Raw genomic sequence first — 21114 nt, 5'->3', positions numbered from 1 at the left:
TGTTCACATCACTTATTGCTTATTTATATACACACATTTTGTCTGTTGTTGACATGGAATGCCATATTTTAATATATTGTACTTAAATGTGATGGTATGGTTCTTCATAAAGGGCATTGTATTGGAAAGATAAATAACTGCAGAAATTACCTTGTATCTTGCATCCACCCCCTATTCTGCTTTATAGTATGAGATGAAGATGCCTCAGATAAAAGACATAAATTACACAGCCCAACAAAAAAAAATCTCTGTGTCTTTGATTTTAATCCTGTTCCTAGGTTATCTGGAGCACTGACTCAGAAAACTGCATCAGCTCTAGTTTCTTAGATATGGTTATTATGATTTTCTATGGGCAAGCAGATGGCAATTGGTAGATGGCATGTTTTGTATCTCAAAGACTAGCACTGATAGGGGAAAACTGATGCCATTTTTGGAATCAGCAGGTCAAAGAGGGTGAGCATTTGAAGCACCAAAACGTGTGTTTGCCAATGTTATAATCTGTATAAGAACTGTGAGAGTGCTGTAAATCAGCCATCTATTTTGCTTCTCTTGGAATTACAGACCTTCCAAAAATGTCACTATCATTCATCCCATCTTGTAAGAATACAATACTGGTTTGTGGAACAATGACAACCCTATTCCATTTATTGAATCTGGAGCCCACATGCCAAGTCACCACTGCACACATACGGCTTGCACTGACCATACAAAGACAAGCAGGTTGAAGCCCTATGGTATTAGTCAGAGTTAGAAGGCTGAAACAGCAATGCAAAGCCAGGAAAAACACCCAAGATATTACTGGCAACAGATCATTAGAAGGAAACAAAAGGCAAACTATGAAAACTCTGATTGGGAAATTAAGGAGAAAGCAGAAGCATTTGTGCAAAAGGAATACCATAGTTAATTCACCTTTACTATTTACCTTCAGATTTAGGGCTAGGAGTAGACACAGGAAACTGGTATGTAGGATAATAAGGATTTTCCTCTGCAGCAGAGACAGAACAGTGGGGTTGGACAAGAGCCACACTAAAGTGGAGGAAGCAAATATTTCCCCAATTTTCTATCACTATTATGTTTTTGACATCATACTCTTCAAAAGAATTACAGGTTAGGAAGTATTCTGTCTCTGTATACATCACACAAGGAGACATACTCAATACCACTCAATATGCAAACATGATAAAATGACAAGCATTCTACCAAGAGAAAACTAGTGTGAGAAAGAAGAGTGTGGTTAAACCAAACAAAGCAGCAGATACTCTGGCTAAGCTTATGGTACCTTTGGCTTGGGACTGGATATCAGGAAGTTCAGGGAATATGTAGGTAGGGCAATAAGGGTTTTCTTCAGGAGTGTCTGTGCAGAAAGAGCACGTTTAGGAAAGAACAGACAGGAAAGCTATGAGGGGAAAGATGGAAAAAACAAGTATGTCCTCACACACAAGATGCTGAAACTGGCATTTAAGTTTATGCCCCATAAAGCGCCAGGTAACATTTGCCCTTATGTTGCTCACCTGAGGCAGCTGTATACAAATCTCTACCTTTCTTCTTAACTCCTCTTCCAAAGTATATCTCACACAATATCACTCTCTTAATAACTCACCTAATATGTTGAGATGCAGGAAAAGAATGAATGCAAAGTGGAACAGAAGAGGTGAGTTCAATTAAAGGTTGGTGGGAAATCGAATTAAAAATTGTGCTCCATTTCAAAAATGACTCCACAACTTTGGATATCAGATAGATGAAAATGAAATGCCTACAAGTTTCTAGTTTGTTAGACATGGAAAAATATCCACTTTATCAATGCTTTAAGCAACGACTGTCTCTGTCGCCTACAATGTGGAAACATGCCTTTTTCACCGAGTTGGAGCTCTAATGAAAATAGATGCATCCAAAGGGTAGCAAATGGCATCCAGCTGCTCTGGCATGCAATATAAAAACCCCAGGGACCAAGCAATATATGATATTAAGTGAATAAAAGTGACATAATTTTTATTCTTTGAACTAAAGTTGCAAGCAAGGAATTTGAACAAGGATGTACGACTGAGTGGAGCAGGGAACAGTTTTATTCCCCCAGCAGGAAATATCCCTACCTAAGCATGTAAAAATACCCTGTTTTCTCTTTGTCATTCCCTACCACAATTTTGAAGGAAAATCGGATGCAAAAGATATTTGAGAAGAAATTGGGAGTTCTGAGGGTGCATGGTGGAATGAGGAGAATTTCAACATGTTTGCCTGCAATGGCTTTGGGGACAATTTTCAGGCTATTGTTGCCTGAAAGTTGTGCCCAACATATTACAAGCAGTTCCTGAGCTACAAACATCCAACTTACAAATGACTCATAGTTAAGAACAGGGATGAGACAACAGGAAGTGAGAGAGAAATCTATCCCTGAGAAGGGAAATTCTTTCCTGAAACTATTATTATGGGGTAAAAGTGCCTCAATGTAAGCTTTATCACCAATCCTTGTTTCCATAACAAGCTAAATTTTCCAAAATCCAATTATCACAGGGACAGAAAGTGAGGTAAAATCATCTTAACAGGGGCACAGACAGCAAAACAAACATCACAGGAATGTTAACCCTTCTGTATGCCATCCAAAGCTTTTATATATATATATATCGATAGATAGATAGATAGATAGATAGATAGATAGATAGATAGATAGATATGGCTGCCGTTAAATTTTTAAAATGTATCTATTCTGACTTACATACAGATTCAATTTAAGAATAAACCCGAATAACCTATCTTATTTGTAACTTGGGAACTGCCTGTATTCTTAAAAGGGGGATTCCAGTTACTTGAAGAGATTGATTGGGTTACAAAAGTGGGGTTCTGGGGTTGCATGTGGTAATGGGCTGTACTTTCTCTACCCCAGATTAGGTTTAGGACCACGACACACGTTTTAAGTTAGAGCCAGATCTAGAGATTTCTTTTCCTGGAGGCCAAAGACAAGATTTCATGAAATTTCACCATGGTCAATCAGACTAACATTTTATTTCAATCCTAGTGATCAGAACAGCATCTTTCAGCACACCTGGGACAGCAGCACAGCCTGCTTAGAATACAGAGATATGTACTCCAAAATAAGGGGATGGGGCAACATCACTATACCACTCAACATCTGCTACTTGCCACTGTTTCATGACAGAGCCAGATATACTTTAACTATCCACCCCAATTCCCATAGTTCACATGAAATGGTCCCTCTCCAAGCTACTAAAAGTGCCACAAAGGAAACTTCCATTCTCTTTCAGAGGGAACTTCAGGGGAAGGGAAAATATTAAAAGGCCTCCTCCCACATGTTACATTCCAGTCCCGATGAGCCCATCTTGCAACACTACCTAATGAACAAAATTTAAATATTTACACATGTAACTTAATGTGTAGTTTGTATTTATGCTATCTAGATTTTGTCTTGAATTTTTGGAAACTCAGGCAATGCTTTTGGATATATACCAAGATTATCCCTACCAAATGTATAAGGGTTTTGCAAAATAAGGATGTAAGTTAACAGTACCTTTTGTCAGTCTGTGGATTTGTTTGAACATTGTCTTGTACCAATCCTTTGATCGATCCGTGTTCTAAATGAAAAAGCAACAAAACAAAATATTTGCATAAGATTTCAATGGGCTGCGATTTGAGGCTAATTTCTTAACAACATAACATATGAACATCTCTTGAAACAGTCTAAAGGCCTATTTTGTTTAATCTTTTGTTTGCAGTGATCAGACATTGGTTATTGGAAACTAGCATAAGAATATGAATCTGTGTTCTGAAGTGCTATGAATCAAGACTAAGGCTTAAGGACTAACCCATTCCAGCAAACAAAATCTTTCATTAAGAGATCTAGAACATAAAGATTAGAAGAACACCATAGAACAATTATTAAACTCTTATATGTGGACTAATAAATAACATTTGATGCTAAGATAATTCTTACACTGGAAAATTTCTTCTTGTTAAGTATTTGTGAAAATGAAAAGCATACTAATATTCACTGCCTATTCACAACCCATTTCAGCAAGAGCTGCTAAACAGACAACAGAACACCCGTGTGTGATTTTATTTTATTTTTTATTTTATTGTGAAAACAAACCCGAGTTTCTACGGAAATTCTGGTTATTTCTTTCTTGACAGTTAGTTCAAAACATGGCAGCCAAATTAGCTACAGAAACATCTGGAAGCAAGACCCACTGGCTGCCAATTAGTTTGTAAGCAAAGTACAAAGTATTGGTGTTGACCTTTAAAGCCCTCAGTGGATTGGGTCCAGGTTATCTAGAAGATGGCCTTCTCCTGCACAATTTGCCCTTTAGGACACTGAGGTCCTCTGGTGGGGAGCTACTACAACCAGTCACAACCTGACTGGTGACTATCACCAAGAGGACATTTTCATCAGCCACCACACAACTGTGGAACAACCTGCTGGGAGAGCTCTGAAAGCTAAACAAGGTGTTGGAATTTAAAACGCAAGTGAAGACCCATGTGTGTGTGTATTTATTTAATGTACTTTAGTAGTTTATTATATTTTTATGTTCATTTGTTTTTAAATTTGTTGTACCCTGCCTTGAGACATCAGGAAAGGTGGATAATTAATACAATTATTATTATTATTATTATTATTATTATATTATTATTATTATTATTATTATTATTATTATTATTATTATTATTATTATTATTCCTGGTCAAGTGGGCACCTCTGCTGCTGTCAATGCAAGGTACCTATGATGGCCAGGATCTCTCACAGAGCTCTGATGCTGTCTGAAAGTGGTGATAGAGACACAGACAGTAAGGTGAAGGTCCAGTGAGACCAGTGTGATCTTGGTCAAGCTGGACTTTCTGGACTGCCACAGGTTTGGGACAGTATTTGTGGCAACCTTCAGACTAACTGACTGGCCAGTGGAATTTTCACATTATTATCAGTCACTGTTTATATCAGCAAAGACAACTTTTGCATGACTAGAATTTTTCAGACTGCCTAAATACTCTTTTTGAACATTTTATTTCTGTCTTGTTTGGTTTGGGTTTTTAACTGAAAAACCATATCTAGATTTTTTGCTGGTTTCTTAGGAAAGAAACAACCCAGACTGACAGTTGGAACTGGGGCTGGATCTACACTACCCTATATCGCAGGGCCTGATCCCAGATTAATTGCTTTTCCTATATTATCTGACAGTTTATACTCATATAATCCAATTCAAAGCAATCTGGGATCAGATCCTGCGATATAGAGCAGTGCAGATCCAGCCTGGGTTTGAATCTCAAAGTGAAAAACAAAATTGAAATCAGACTGTCTGTGGTTTGTTTAGCAGCTCCTGCTGCAAGAGGAAGTGACTGCACACAATTCATTAGGATGCTTCCCATTCTGAGCAAGCTAGGATTCACACAGTTCCTTATGATGATGAACATTTAAAGCAGTTTCTTCTATGCTTGATTGATTTAATTTTTTAATTAAACAAGTACAGTTGAATTGCCACATAAAAACGTTCATGGTTTCCTTACCCTTAATGGAATGCCTATATCATCCAATGAGTGATCAGCTTCGTACTCAGTAACTCTTGTTCCATCTTGTTTTTTCCACTGGCTTATTTTTTCTTGCGTAGGTATGGAATCAACTTTATCAAGAACTGGTGCTTCTGGCACTGACTCTGTAAACAATTTTTTGTTCTTTGATATTACCATGAAATAGAATATTACCATAAAATACCACCAATTAATTCAAAGGTTTTGGCGAAACACTGATGGGGAACTTGTGTGCTTTGAGACAGAACAATTTGCAACATGAACTGATAAATAAAGGGATTTTAGATAGAAAGCTCATCACTGAAACCATTTAAATCTGGCATTTTGACTGCATGCAATGATCTGAAAACAGGTCATACTTCCCTACATCTCCAAGCACCTTAGAAAGCTAGACAGAGTTACAACTTGCATGCTAACCTGGTGCTAGAATACATAATATAGTGCTACAGTTTGCTATATTTTAATCTCCAGCTCTGGCAATTTTTCTGAAAGATTTCAGGAATGAGTTTAATGTAAAAAATACAAATTGACTCATCAAGGATTTGCAAAGTAGCCGATTTCATGATGTAAATTACTCATCAAGGATTTGCCAACTATCACTGCATAGCATGCACAGAGAGCCACTTACAAAAACCATGCATACAGTTGTAATTATCAAAGCCCTTCAGAACAATAGGTTTCTGCAGGGAAAATTATAATGCAGGGAAAGGCTCATGCAGAAGGAGCCAGCATTCATCACAGAATACCCTGAGCAAATCCAGTATAGAGCCACTCAAATCAACACTTTCAATATTAAAGAAATATTCCTATTAGACTGCCTGGAAAAAAGAGGGCACCCCTATTCAGCTTTGTCTAGAATCAGGGTTGAAGTCTTGGGATCTCTATATCTTACGAAGCACCACAAATATGTTCTAAACAGTTTGAAATTCGTATTTGTAATACAATTGCTTATTTAGTAACTTTTACACTTTTTATTATATTTTACACTATATTTTGTTTTAATTTGGATTGTAAGCTGCCTTGCATACCATGCCCAGAGAAAGACAGGCTTCGCATCTTCTGAACCTTTCTGGCTACCTCAGAAAAATTCAATAAAAATGTTTTTTTTATTCGAGTTTCCCTGTGCCTTGTTTTCATCCAAGCTCTGTCGTGTAATTCACAAGGATTTTGACAAAGCTGAAGGAAGAAGCAGTTGTCTCTTTAATCAGCAACTGATTAGTAATTCCTGGTTTGCTTGGAATTTTTTGTTATGGAATGCAACAGGGATTGAAACATTTGCGGGAAATAATTTTTTACGGTTCCTTCACAAACTGTGCTTCCATAAGTTGAATGAATTCTCTTGGCCATTCCATGGTGCCTATAAGAGGAATAGTTTCACTTCCTATAGAATAAGCAAAAATATAATGGAAAATAGTTGAGTGGGTCTAAGCAAAAACATTGCCTTTTTTGCCTCAAGCTGGTTGTCTGAAATTGAAACAGAGTTGTCTTAGGCTGTATCTACACTGTCATATAATCCAGTATGTGATCCCAGATTATCTGCATTGAACTAGATTATCTGAGTTTACACTGCCATATAATCCAGTTCAAAGCAGATAATCTGGGATCAGATACTGGATTATATGGCAGTGTAGATCCAGCCATAGCTGGAAGAGAAAACTAAATGTGCTTCAAAGCAATTGGAAAATTGAGATCTTGATCATTTTCTGGTATTGGCATTCAAACATTGGGAAGATTCAGGGTGTGAGTTTTACTGACAGCTTGGCAAAAAATTACTAAATATTTATTTCATCTCATGAGCCATTAATCTAGTGTATTCTGCTTTCTTCCGTATTGTTACAGCAAGTTATTATAGCCAATTGCAAAGGAATGAGAGCTCTCACAACAGGTAGTAGACCTTTAGAAGACAGCTAAAGACCTAGCTGTGGAACCAGGCGTTTGGCCCATCATAGGAATATTTAAAGTGAAAGTGAAATGACCCAGGACTGTTTATGGACAATGGCTATGTCTTTGTGTGATATATGATGTTATTTTATGTGATGTGTTTAATAATGTTTAATGTTTTATTAGGGGAGGGTCAACTTTGATGTTTTATACTTTTTTATTGAGGGCATTGAATTGTTGCCAACACTGTGAACTGCCCTGAGTCCCATTTGTGGTTGAGAAGGGTGGTATATAAATACCACAAATAAATAAAAATAATAACAAATACTGCTTATTTTTGGGTTTGCCTCAATGTTCCTTTTGGATTCACTTGGAGCCTCTGGTCCACCTGTGTTAAACTCAAGGCTTCAGGCTGAATCTGGGGTGCCACAATAATTTGTGTGCTCCTCAAGGTCCAGATACTCCCTGTGCTGGCGCTACCCCTCTGATAAGCATTGGTGCATACAATGCATCTTAAATGCAGCAGAAATCTAGTAGGGAATGTGTTTCTGGTTGGAGACCAGTTCTCTCCTCACATTGTTTGGTGTCCTGGAGACTGTGAGGTAACAGGAAAAAGAAGCAGTGGGTCTACTTTGGTTGCACTGAGAGGATGCCGAATGCAAATTGCCTATCATAGTTGGGGCTCAAATATTTGGGTGAGTCTCTGGAAGGTACGGCATATGAGGCAGGTGGCAGCATCTACTTTCTCATCATCGGGCCCAGGCAGCCTTTCCTCTGAGGGACCAGAACTGGGGTGTGCCCTTGTCTGTTCCATCCCCTGACCTCACCCCCAGCTAAGCTGGAAATTTGTGTCACGGAGTGGACCTCACAAATTAGGCCACTTCACTTTTCCTCACAGCAGGCCTGGGGATAATAGGATCATTAGGTTTGAACCAACCTTGGTAATCAGCAGGTGGTTTTCATGTGGAAAATGTTTTAAACTTTCAATAGCAGAGCAACATAATTTCATCTTTCTGTTGTTGTTGTTGTTATACAATGTCATGTATTAGGCTTTCAATGCCAGACCAACATACTTATATCTTTCTGTTATTATTATTGTTGTTGTTGTTGTTGTTGTTTTACATAGTGCCATGTATTGGGCTTTCAAGGTTAGGTGAACACATCTACATTATCACTTAAGAATTCACCACAAAGAGGTGGAAAAAATGAGGGAAAGCAGGGGAAAGGGTGGATTTTCATAGGGTTCTGTTTTAAAGAAGATGAAGAATTTACTCACTCCCATCACACTAGATTGGTTCCTCCAGCTTCTAACTCAACTATCCGCTTAATTCCCATCACATGGGCAGGCAATGACGTCTCCCATTTCAAGGATACAGCACACTTTTAAAAACAGGCATCCTTTATGGCAGCACTGCCTTCAAGACCCTTGCACTGAAGCAGATTAAGGCATTTTAATTAAGGTGGCACTTTCCATGGAGTTGTTGGCATTCAAGACCCACTGAAAGAGAGTTGAACATCTTTCTTAAAGCAGCACCTTCCCTGGGGTCCTTTGCCTTTAAGTCTCTTCTACTGAAGCAGATTTAAAGCATCTTTCTTAGGGTGGCACTTTCCATGGGGTCATTTGCACTCAAGATCATTCTACTGAAACAGAAGCACCTTTCTTAAGGCAGCACTTTCCCTGGGATTGTTTGCACTGAGATTTCCTCCCACTTTCCCTATAGGATTTTGATTATTCATCTTTTTTTTAAGTCACCCCAGATTTTAGGAAGTGGTTTTAAATTAGCCCTCATCTTTCCCAGGGTATTTGCATTGCAGATCGTAGGAAGTGGTTCTAAATTAACCCTGATCTTTTCCCAAGCCTTTCTGCATTGGTGATCTGGGGAAATTGGCATTTTGGCTCCTCCCACAGACAAGCGGGCAACAAAAGCGGACAACAGGGATTAACATCACACAGGGAAATTGACCATGTTGCCTGTTTCTATGTGGGGAATTTAACAATAAGTTGATTGCCAACAAGTTTAAGAATTGTTGGAAAAACCAACCAACAAAATACCTCAACTACACAGTTGAAGCTTGCCTCATGTGAAGGGCACCACAGGTTGCCATTTTTTAAATGTGTAGAAATACTGATTTTACTGTGTGTGATGAAGCCCTATAATTACCCATTCATTTATATAGTGTAATGTATTCAGCTTTTAATACCAGGGCAACCTAGCTATAAATTGCCCTCTGAAGACAACCATAAGGCTGATGCTGCCCTTGGTGAAAATGAGCTTGTCACCCCTGATCTAGTCCCTCTAGTAGTTGGTGGGGAAAAGGAAAGATTTAAATCTCATGACACTCTAGGCCAGTGTTTCTCAAACTGTGTTCCTCCAAGTGTTTTGGATTTCAGCTCCCAGAAATTCCAGCTAGATTACCCGCTGTTAGGAATTATGGGAGCTGAAGTCCAAACCATCTGGAGGAGTACAGTTTGAGAAACTCTGCTCTAGACAATTCTACCCAATAAGCAGAAATCTCTTTGGTGTCTCTGCTTATTACTGGCTAAGGATGTTGTGAGACCCGTATGGGCATGCCTTCCTTTTTAAAAGAATAGTGTTCTAAAAATATCAAGTACCATAAGGGACCATCCATGCTCCCCCTAGCCAAAGAATTTAACATGAACTCAAAATATTGAATAATATAAATACTTTTGAGGAGGGGGCTTGCTGCTGCTATATGTATCCTGGAATTTTAAAAGAACATTTTCTGGATAGGTATAAAATGCTGGTGTTGGGGCATGTCATTGCTGTTCACTGAGAATGTGCAAGCTCATTGGAAGGATCTTTCATATAATGTGGCAACCTAAAGCTTTACACAAAAAGCTCACATACAGTTTTTACTTGAGTTTTTTAGGGTGCAGAAACTCTTGGAAAAATACATTGGTAGCCCTGGCTGGATCTAAATTTTCTAAGTCATTGCACATACCGTGAATTGAAAAATGTAGTTGCCCATTTTTTTCTTGTGACAAAATTAAGTATTTAATGCAGCAACATATGATTTAACACGTGATTTCCTACAACAAGATGTGATTATAGCCACTACTTTTAATGCTAACTGTTAAAAGAATATGGTAATGGCTACTAATTTAAAGTGATGTGTGTTTTTTTTTAATGGAACCAGTAGTACATGGAAGTAGGTACCCTATGTTTCCAATGTAGTAGAAGACAGAAGCTTCTTCAATTTTGTATCCTTTGAGCTCGTGTTGGTCTTTACAGATATGTGTTATGGTTGAGCCTTCTGGCTCCGATACTAGGAGACGGGGTCGTAAGACTCCTCGAGAGTCAGACTCTTTTGAGGAGTGCGAAAGGAAACGGCTCCGGGACTTATTTGCAGAACCAACAGATGAAGACTCATTTGAGGGTTTTACCGAGGGAATGGAGGAAGAGATGGTTAGCTCAGAGGAGGATGACATGGAGTGGACTCGTGTAAGGGAGGATTTGGGTGTCACCGGCAATGATAGTATGGGAGACGATTGGCGGGTTGCAGGATCGGACCCATGGACGGGCTGGAGGGATCGAGCGGGATCCACAGCTGGGGATGCTGTGGGGCGTAGTCAAAGGTGTTTTAGCTCTGATGAGGATGATGATGATGAGGCACCTGGAATTAGGATAGCAGCTGACAGCGATGAGGAGTTATGAACTGGGATAAAATGGGGTTTAGGATCAATGGCTAATTGCGTTGGGCAAGGTAATCTGGACGAACGCTTGGGCTCTTGTTGGGGAACTTCCTGAAGACGGGTGTGATTCGTTGCTGGATACGTAAGTTACCAAGGACACTGGGCATAGACGGCGGGAGGAACTGTGTGGGGTTTTTCTGTGCAACTTGTGTTTAATCTTGATAGCTTGGACCTCCGTCGTCTTTTTGACGGACATTAATTACCTACTCTGGATTGACGCTGGACTGACTGACTGACTACGACCTTGGACTATCCCTTCTGTGGCTATCGGTGGAACTTGTGGAACTTTAGACGTCTGCGCTTGGCTTTCGACCTTGGACCGGATTGGGACCCTGCTGACCGCCGTTACCCTGATTGATGTGCCTGGACCTGGATTTCGCTCGTTGCAAGGAAGAGTAAACAGCCTGAGTTACTCATCTGTAGTTTTTGAGTAGCAGAGAGGAATCTGCTGCCAGTTTTTTGTGTTCATTTTGACCTCTGTTTACCAACTTTTGTTTGTTTAAATTGCCAGGCTGAAGTAAGCACTTTTGATTTAATCCGGATTAAACTCCTGTTTAATCCGGTTTATTCTTTCGAACCGTTTTAATTCAAACGAAGCTGTTTCTGTTACTTTTCACACTGAAGACAAGTGTTTGCCTAGTCCTTTGTTTCCTACGGGCATTTTTTAGTTCTGTAACCTCAATAAACTGTGTTGTACTCTATTTGGTGGTGTTCTGTCTATGACAATATGTGTCTAAGGAACATGGGTCTGTTCAAATTTAAGATGACCAGTGCCCTCTATTGGTAGCTGTGCTAAGATGTATGTGTAAATTTATTGGATACAATATCTACAGTAGTGGTTCCCAATATGGTCAATGGCCTCACTGTTACTATTACGAATAATAACACAGACCAACCAAAAAAAAAGATTTTCTTGCTGTCTTCGTTTTTAGGCCTATTTCTGGGGTTATTTGGGGTGCTGATTCAGAAAATTGCATTGGATAGACCACATCAGCTCTAGATTATTAAATATGGCTTTCTGTGGGCAAGCAGATGGCAATTACTGGATAGCATATGTTCTGTATGAGAAACTAGAGCTAATGTGGTCTATCTAATGCAATTTTCTGAATCAGCACCCCAAATAACCAAACCTAACTAAAGTTGGATTGTTGTATGTTTTCTGGGCTATATAGCCGGAACTAAACTAAAGTTGACCAAAAACTTATTCATAACCCTTTTGGTACTAATGTTGGAGAGTGGTTCCTGGTCAAAGTGGTCCCTGGTCAAGTAGTCCCTGGTCAGAAAAAGGTTGGGAACCACTGATCTACAGTATGCAACTAAAGTATGTTGGCAAACACATACTTTTTCTAGTGGTTCAACATAAAGTATCAGACATATTTATTAGTCAGTATTTAAACTTATAAAGTAGAATCTGTTCAATACACCAAAAGCAGTCTTAAGGAATATGTATATCCCTTTCAGTATTGGGAGAGATGACATAAAGGGCTTCAAAGTTTCCAAGCTGACTGTCATTTCTCTTCAATTGTAGCTCTTCACTTCTGGATTCGCTAAAGGTACTCTACTACAAGTAAATAATGAAACAGTGCCTTCCTTAAATAAATACAGCAAGAAAAACAATAGCAGGGAAGGAATGGCAATATTTTGGACATCATACCTGCGCGGTTACTAAGTTTTTTTTGTTGTTCTGTGAGGAAGAAGAAAGTAATAGACAAATAAGGCCTGTAGGCTCTTGCAGTGATATCAACGGGCACAAAGGAACATGCGCTGAACATAACTGTTCTATATCTGAATCTATATCTAATCTTTCCACCCAAAATAAACATTTTTTCAGCTCAGCCCCTTCAAACTAGCAGTGCTGAGCTATGATCATAAACCATTAATTGAGTCAGTCAATAATATGTTTGCATAGTTGAATTAAACAAATAAAAGGCACATATGTATTTTCAAAAACTACCATACATGATACTCAGGAAATAGTAAAATCAAAACTAGGAACGAATATGATATCATGGTTTGAATGTTTGACTATAACTCTGGATATCAGGGTTTGAATCCCTGCTTGACCTTGAATCCGCCTGTGTGGCCTTGGGCGAGTTACACTCCCTCAGTCTCAGAAGAAGCCAATAGTAACACTCCTTCTGAACCAATCTTGCCAAGAAAATTCTGTGATCAGTTCATCTTAGGATTGCCATAAGTCAGCAATGTTGCTGTTGAAGGCACAAAACAACGAACAGTGTTTTTAAATGGTACGTTTATTAATGGAAACTAGTATCTTTTAGACTATTAAAAGTTCTACATGTACATTATGCTGTGATCTTTCGCAACAACCATTCAGGTTTTTGCTATGCTTATGGATGAAGAGGTAAGGGGAGGATGGATTTCTCAGCATCCTTCTTGGCCACTCATTATCCTTCTAGTCCACTCTTGCTGAGATGAGAATAGGAGGAACTATTCTACAATGGCTCTGTTCCACCTTTGAGGAGTAAACATTGACGCTGGTACTGGGAAAACTCCTGGTCAATGCCTTGGCCATTGGCCAATGGAGTACCACTGGGCTCTGTTTTATCCCTCATGCTACTGAACATATGCATGAAGCCAATGAGAGACATTATGCAGAGACTTGGGGCTTGGTGTCACCAGGTCTGTCTTTCATTTCCATGTCAATACAAGGTAAATGTTTTGGTTCTAAACATGTTTCTCAAACTGTGTTCTTCCAGATGTTTTGGACTTCAGCTCTCACAAGGCCTAACAGCTGGTAAGATAGCTGGGATTTCTGTGAGCTGAAGTCCAAAACACCCAGAGGAGCACAGTTTGAGAAGCACTGTTCTAAACCAAGAGTTGTCAGCTGTAATAGAGTGGTTGAGTCCAGATCTGGTGCTGATGGTGTTGCAGCAGCTGCCTAGACATGGTGCTGATGGGAGCTGAAGCCAGCCAAATCTAGGGCTGATGGGAGTTGCAGCCTGATCAGATCTTGGACTGGACTTTGAAGCTTAGCCAGATCTGGGGCTGATGGGGAATGCAGCCAGTCAAATTTGGTAATGATGGGAGTTCCAGTCTGACCACATCTTGTGTCAACTGGCCATATGTGGCGTTGATGGGAGTTCAAGCCCAGCCAGATGTGGGGCCGATGGAAGTTGCAAACAGCAAGATCTGGGCCTGATGGAAGTTGCATCTAGAGGAGTCTCCATCTTTGGAGGTTTTTGAATAGAAGCTGCATGGCCATCCCTCAGTAGTGCTTTGATTGTGTGTTCCTGAATTGTGATTGGACTGAATGGCCACTGTATTTTCTTCCAATTCATTTAATTCTGTGATTCTAGATCTCTGCGTTTCTTCTTTTTTTTTCTAAGTACCTTACATTTCTCTTGGTTCATTTTGTTAGCTGTGGCTAAGCTACCCAATCTGTTAAGATCATTTTGAATCCTGATCCTTACCTCTTGCGCTATTCTCTAATAAAAGAGATCTCATAATTAAAGATCTTGGCAGTCACACAGGGCTGTATAGTCACAACATTACTATGCTATTATGGCTATAGTTTTTAAAATTATGAACCAATTTTGAAGCAAGAAAAGTTAAAAATAAAGAAAAGGAAATCTCCTTCTCTTATTGCAGCATTGCTGAAAAAGATATAGCAGAGATCAAGGGCCACTATTGCTACAGGCTAGAGAAGACATAGCTTTGCTTCATTTTTCCTTGCACGGTGTAGTGATATTTCCAGGAACCATTGCGAGTCTTTCACCCACTCGCCCCATTCCCATCATGGTAATTAGCTGATCAGATATAATCGTTGTAGAAAAAATGCTATCCTAGAAAAAGAAATATATTTATAGGTTTGTATTCTTACCTCTGTTGTGCTGCAAAAGGACAATGGTGGGATTGACAATTGTGGTGGAGGGGTAGGCCGAGGAATGTTTGCTGGCCACTGTTAAAGGGCCATAACATTCAGTGCCACTGCTGGTTCTGGGGGCTTCATACAGCTGAGGACAGGGTTCCTGAAACATATAAGTGTGCATGTCATTATTACCAAAGCATCATGATGTAGCTGTATGACAAATGCTTTACAATTTAAAATACATAAGCATAAGATGTTACTTCGATACATCTTTCTCATTGCAGCTAGCACACACAGAAGAATATATAACCCGCAGATAATTCATTTGCATCAGGCATTACTCAAGCCAGAAGAAATGCCACTGAAAAGTTATCAAAGGCTTGGCATACAATTAAGGATAGGATAAAGTGTTCTGCATATAATCAGACAGAGGAGGAGGACTGCATGTAGGTAAACAGATATTTTTAAACACAACACTCAGACATGCAGAATTTGTGCATTCCTTAATGAAATCTGATTACTGATAGTATGCTGAGGAAGGTCAGGAAAAATTGCTTTCATTGGCAAGCTGTTAACAGGAAAATGCTAACAATGGCTAAAAATGCTAAAGAAAAGAGACACCCAGCAGGGCTGAGATTTCATGAGAAAAGAGTTAATAAAAGCATAATCACAAACAATTCTAGGGAAGAAAAAAAATAGCAAATATTTGAAAAAGTTAATGTGACTGCACAATAAGCTCAAAGAGGAAGTGAAAATTAAAAATAGCATGTATAAAGTACAGAAAGAATTCCAAAGAGTACAGATGCATAGCCCCAGTTTGCAGGAATAGTATAAGGAAAGGCAAAGCTCAAAATTAGGTAAGGCAAAATGAGCTAGTAGTAAACAGGAAGAAAAAAGGGGGAAAGGAGCGGGCTTCAGATACATTCATGGCAAACAAATGGCCAAGGACACAGTAGAGCACCTGCTCAGTAAGGATAGTGAAATGGTAATAGGTCACAATGTAAAGGAAGAACTGCTCGAAAATAGTTTGCTTCAATTTTTTCACAAATAGATCTATGTGATCTATTCATAAATAGAGTCCTCGATAAAGGATCCAGGCTACTAAGTAAAATTGTCAGGGAGATGGCTGGGAATCACCTACTTAACTCAAATCAGTTTAAGATTGCAGGAAAAGGTAAACTGCCTCCCACAGTACTGAAGGAACGTGCTGATATATTCTCTAAATCCCTTGTAATCGTTTTTGAGAAATCCCAGAGAACAGGTGGGTGCCAGAAGACTGGAGAACGGCAAGCATTGTCTCTCTCTTCAAACAGACCAAATAGGAAGATCTGGAGAACTGCAGAACAGTCAGCCTAATCTCAATACCAGGAGAAATATTAAAATAGACTATAAAGGAATCAGTTTCTAAATATCCAGATGACAATACACTAATTTGTGGAAGTTAGCATAGGCTTTTTCAGTTAGTTCAGAAGATGGCAAGAATGCTATAGATGTCATTTATCAGGATTTCAGCAAAGTATTTAAGAAAATCCCCTGTATTATTTTGATTAGAAAACTGATCAAATGTGGAAGAAATGGGAATAGTGTCAGAAGGATTCATAATAGGCATTGGACTACCACCTACAAAGAGTTGTCATCAATGACTGTGCTTCAAACTGGTGGGAAGTCTCAAATGGATAGCTGCAGGGTTCTGATCTGGTTCCATCACTCTTCAATATATTTATTAGTCACATAGACTATAGGTTAAAATGAATCCCTATTAAATTTGCAGATGACATAACATTGGGATGGTGACTAAGGTATTGTTAACACATGAACAGAATTCAAAAGTACATTGATTAACTAGAAAATGGGGCTGAAACCAGTAGAATGATGTTCAACAGAGACAGAGACAAAATTCTGTATTTAGATCTTGAGTGTTTGTTAGGAGATCATTTGCTTAGCAGAAGGGCATGTAAAAAGGACCACGGGATTATTCTGATCATAAATTGGACATGACCCAGCAGTGTGACACTGCAATAAAGAAAGCAAATAATATTTTCTCCTGCATTAACAGGACTACTGTTTCCAACTCAAGGGAAATAATAGTTTCACCATATCTGGAGTACTGCATTTAGTACTAGGCATCTCATTTTAAGAAGAACAGATATGTTGAAGCAGGTTCAGAGAATGGAGACAAGGATGATAAGAGGTCTGGAGAACAAAACCTATGAGATAAGGTTGAGGGAGCTGGGCATATTCAGAACCACGAAGAAAAGGCAGGCTTGACTGCATAGGGAATATCACAGAAAAAGGAGGGTTCGGTTTTATTCTCTGCAGACCCAGAGGGTAGGGCTGTGGCACAGGCTGGAGAGCAAGCCACCTGTAACCAGCTGCAGTGAATCACTCTGACCAGGAAGTCATGGGTTCGAGGCCCGCTCGGAGCCTATGTTTGTCTTGTCTTTGTTCTATGTTAAAAGGCGTTGAATGTTTGCCTATATGTGTAATGTGATCCGCCCTGAGTCCCCTTCGGGTGAGAAGGGCGGAATATAAATGCTGTAAATAAATAAATAAATAATGCTTTATGTTACAAGAAGGGTAAATTTTGATTGAACATTAGTAGCATCTTGACAATTAAGAGCTATGATATTAGACAATTAGCTAATAAGATCACCTTTCCCTTTCTCTGAATATCTTCAAAAAGGCGTTAGCTTCCTAGCTAGAGTTCTTGATCTGAGTAGTGGGTTGGAATCAATGTCATATGGGGCCTCTTCCAACTCCATAAATGCTAGCAAAAAAGGCATAAGTCCCATCCATTATGAGCATTCAGTCTCCAGCAGACTATCCCCAAAAGAAAAAAAGATCACCCATCCTTGCCTTGTGTTGCCTTTAAGTCACAATGTTTTCTTGAGAGAATCTGTTCAGAGTGGGGTTGCCCTAGCCTTCCTCTGAGACTGAGAGACTGTAAGTTGCCCAAGGTGACCCAATGGGTTTTCATTGTCAAGCACGGATTCCAACCCTAGCCTAACACAACTACTACATCATGCTGGCTCTCAGACATTGGATATTGATGGTAAGTGATGCAAGTTTACATTGAAAGATGAGCTATGCTGTAATAGTGTTGCTAGATATAGACACTGGAACAAAGCCTGGGTCTGCCACAAAGTCTGGCTCCAATGTTTGTAGCTGCTGTTTGTGCTTGCATCACCCTAGTATTTTGGGCGTTGTTCTGGTTTATGCCTGACCTAGAGTCACACCTTCTCAACTTCTCTTCCCATAAGGCTCTTCATTACATGATGTGCATCATTGACATCTTTATTATCTCTAATCATAAACAGGAGGCTGTGACGAAGTTCTAACAGAATGTAAACAACATTCACTCTATTATTAAGGTGAACTTAATCCAGCACATGCAACAGATTTATTTTTTACACTGCTATGCAACTACATATAAACATAAACATTATCTAGGTTGCTGTGAGTTTTCCGGGCTCACAGCAACACAGATAACCCAAACAATTCAATGTTAATCAAGGTGATCAAATTGAAACATTCACACTTGCCTCAAACAGACAAGTTCTTTCTCCCAACCTAGACTTTCTACAGATATATAAACCCCACTTTCTTAGTTTCCAACAGACCTCGCACCTCTGAGGATGCCTGCCATAGATGTGGGCAAAATGTCAGGAGAGAATGCTTCTGGAAAGTGGCCATAAAGCCTGGAAAAGTCACAGCAACCCAGTGATTCCAACCATTAAAACCTTCAACAACACATAAACTTTATCTTTAATGAAAATATATTAATGGCTGCACAGACTTACATGGTGCCAGCTTTGACTCAAAACACACCACAAAAACCAAGTCCTGTTACAAAACAGTATCTTTTCATCAGGCATGCTGGACAGGATTTAAGGATTCAAACCAGACCTTTCTCAGATTATAGTATCAATAAAACAAAGTGGGAGGGAAAGAACTGAAGTACAAACAAACAACCAGAATCAGGTTGGCACCCAAGAATATATAGTTAAAGGCAGAAACAAATACTACCATTTGCTACCTACATCATCCATCTATTAACCTCTTTCTGCACAATGACAATTCCCAGTCATGCTTACAGATAGCCCTGATCTTCTGCAACTTAAGCAGCTACCTATTCACTTCACGAGTATGCATATGAAAGATATAATAGAACCAAATTCTATGACAAACTTAGATGTATTTTCTCTCCTGGTCTATCACGGAAACAAAAATGTTATCCAAAACCTCAGATGTTCACGCACTTGTTTATCTTTCAATGTGAAATATATTATCACTTTCCTACCTTACTGCATTTTCCATGGAACAAAGAAGTTGTCAGTCTCTATGCAAAATAATAAATGGGTACACATCTGACATCAGAAATGCCAATAATTTTAGCTTTCTGGAACACTTTGTCACTGGCTTTAAAGTGGTGACTTTAATCAAAGGAGGTTTCAGGACAGATTGCAACATGAAACAGCTGAACTATGTCAGGATATTTACTCTGTATTTTTATCAGAGCACATTACATGTGTTAACTCATCAATGAAAAAATATCTCTATTATTAACAAACAGCTGTTCTGTGAGCAGCTGCTATTAATAAAATCATTATTACCATTGATATTTTCTACTTTCATTTCCTTTCATTTCTGACATCACTATTTACAATTGCTGTACTCCAACCATTTGTGCACATATTGTTGTGACTGCGCCTTCGGGGATTATGGTTGATGGTGATGGAATTCGAAGAGGAAGAAAAAACCCTCGTGATGAGGGTTCACTGGAGGAGTTGCGCAGGAAGCGACTTAGAGAGCTATATGTGGGATCTTCTGAGGAAGATTCAGATGGGGAGATGGATGCTGAGGAACAGGTGGTGGCTGGGGAAGCGGGCACTGAATGGGCACAGCCACCGGAGATGTCTGGGGATTTGGGGTCTATGGATACTTCTGAACCTGGGGTTTCTGCAGGAGCTGATCCCAATTGGGATGCTTGGAGAAGGGAGGATGGTTCTTTAAGTGTTCATGGGGCTAAGTGTGGGCAGGATGATTGGGACTCCGACGAATTGCTAGGTACTCCAGATCCACGAGCTCTAGCTGTGTGGAGTTCAGACTCTGAGTAGATTTGGGACACCTGGTGTTTGGGTGTGAGTGTTTGGTCACCCAGGAGGAAGGGGAATAAAATGGGAATGTTTGGCCACTGCACTTTGCGTGTGGCAAGGTGTTGCTGAGGCGCCATTGGGATCTCTGTGCTTTCGTGAAAACTGGACTTGGACTGTGATTCGGATCTGCTGATACCATCTTTGTGCCTTTTCGTGGACCTGGTTTGGATGACTGCACCCTCTTCGGACTCTGGATTGGTATTTGACCTGGCTTCTGTCTTCGCCCTCTGACTGACTACTTCTCCCGGCTTCTGACTACTGGTTTGTCTTTCGGAATTTCTGCTGCCTCCTGACCTGACCTTGGATTCTTCTGACGACGGCTATTCATCATCCCTTTGAGGCTCTCGGCTTAGCTGCACCGTGGAAGCAGTTTTACTGCTTTTCTAGTTTGTTTATTTTCCAGCAATTAACTCTATTTGTTTTCCAAAGCTGAATTGAAGCGTTATTTTGTTTTTTATGGAATGCCAGCATGGGAAATTAGCATGGCTCGTTTTTGAGTTACTATTGTCCAATCTACTCTCGAAACACTGATAAGTGAAGTGTTTCAAGGACATTTCCTGTGTTTATGTTATTTTTTGGCTTATCTTCGGAATAAACTCTGTTTTGTAACTGGCGTCTGACTCTTGACACATATACTTACAACTCAATAAAGCATTTTATGCATCTGATGAAGTAAACTGCAGGCCATGGATGCTGACAGACACAAGGAATTTGTTAAGTCTTTAATGTATTTCAAGATGCTTTTCTGTTTTGGCTCAAACAGTTTAACACTGCAGCTGCCTAGATCAAGGATCCCAAACTAAGACCTGTGGCCCGGATGAGGCACCTACCAAGGTCATTTACCCAACCCTTGCCCTAAACTTCAGATTTTAGGTCTCTCTAAGTCTGAAACTACTTTAAGGCACACAACAACAACAATCCTATTTAATCTGACTCAGCCAAAAGCAGGCCCATGCTCTCCACAGAAAAACTGGTAAGTTTATGTTGGTTAAAATTGTTCTTCATTT

At 39.5% G+C, this 21114-nt stretch overlaps 1 protein-coding gene across 45 annotated transcripts in view; it reads right to left on the bottom strand.

The window, feature by feature from the left end:
• The window catches only part of sorbs1 (sorbin and SH3 domain containing 1), a 160115-nt gene that overhangs the window by 64319 nt on the left and 74682 nt on the right, over window positions 1-21114 (bottom strand). For 34 of the 45 annotated variants that reach the window (XM_062975926.1, XM_062975929.1, XM_062975920.1 and 31 more), the window contains 6 exons: window positions 14964-15111; window positions 12777-12806; window positions 5506-5651; window positions 3521-3584; window positions 1280-1354; window positions 923-985 (listed from right to left, as the gene is read on the bottom strand). In XM_062975926.1, coding sequence (XP_062831996.1) covers window positions 923-985; window positions 1280-1354; window positions 3521-3584; window positions 5506-5651; window positions 12777-12806; window positions 14964-15111 — 526 coding nt within the window. The remainder of the gene's footprint in view (window positions 1-922; window positions 986-1279; window positions 1355-3520; window positions 3585-5505; window positions 5652-12776; window positions 12807-14963; window positions 15112-21114) is intronic. The other 11 variants (XM_062975921.1, XM_062975928.1, XM_016996274.2 and 8 more) reach the window with 4 other exon arrangements.

Source organism: Anolis carolinensis, chromosome 3, assembly GCF_035594765.1.
Source record: "Anolis carolinensis isolate JA03-04 chromosome 3, rAnoCar3.1.pri, whole genome shotgun sequence".
Lineage (NCBI taxonomy): Eukaryota > Metazoa > Chordata > Lepidosauria > Squamata > Dactyloidae > Anolis > Anolis carolinensis.
The sequence above is the reverse complement of the archived record's forward strand: the minus strand, read 5'-3'. Positions and strand labels throughout refer to the sequence as shown.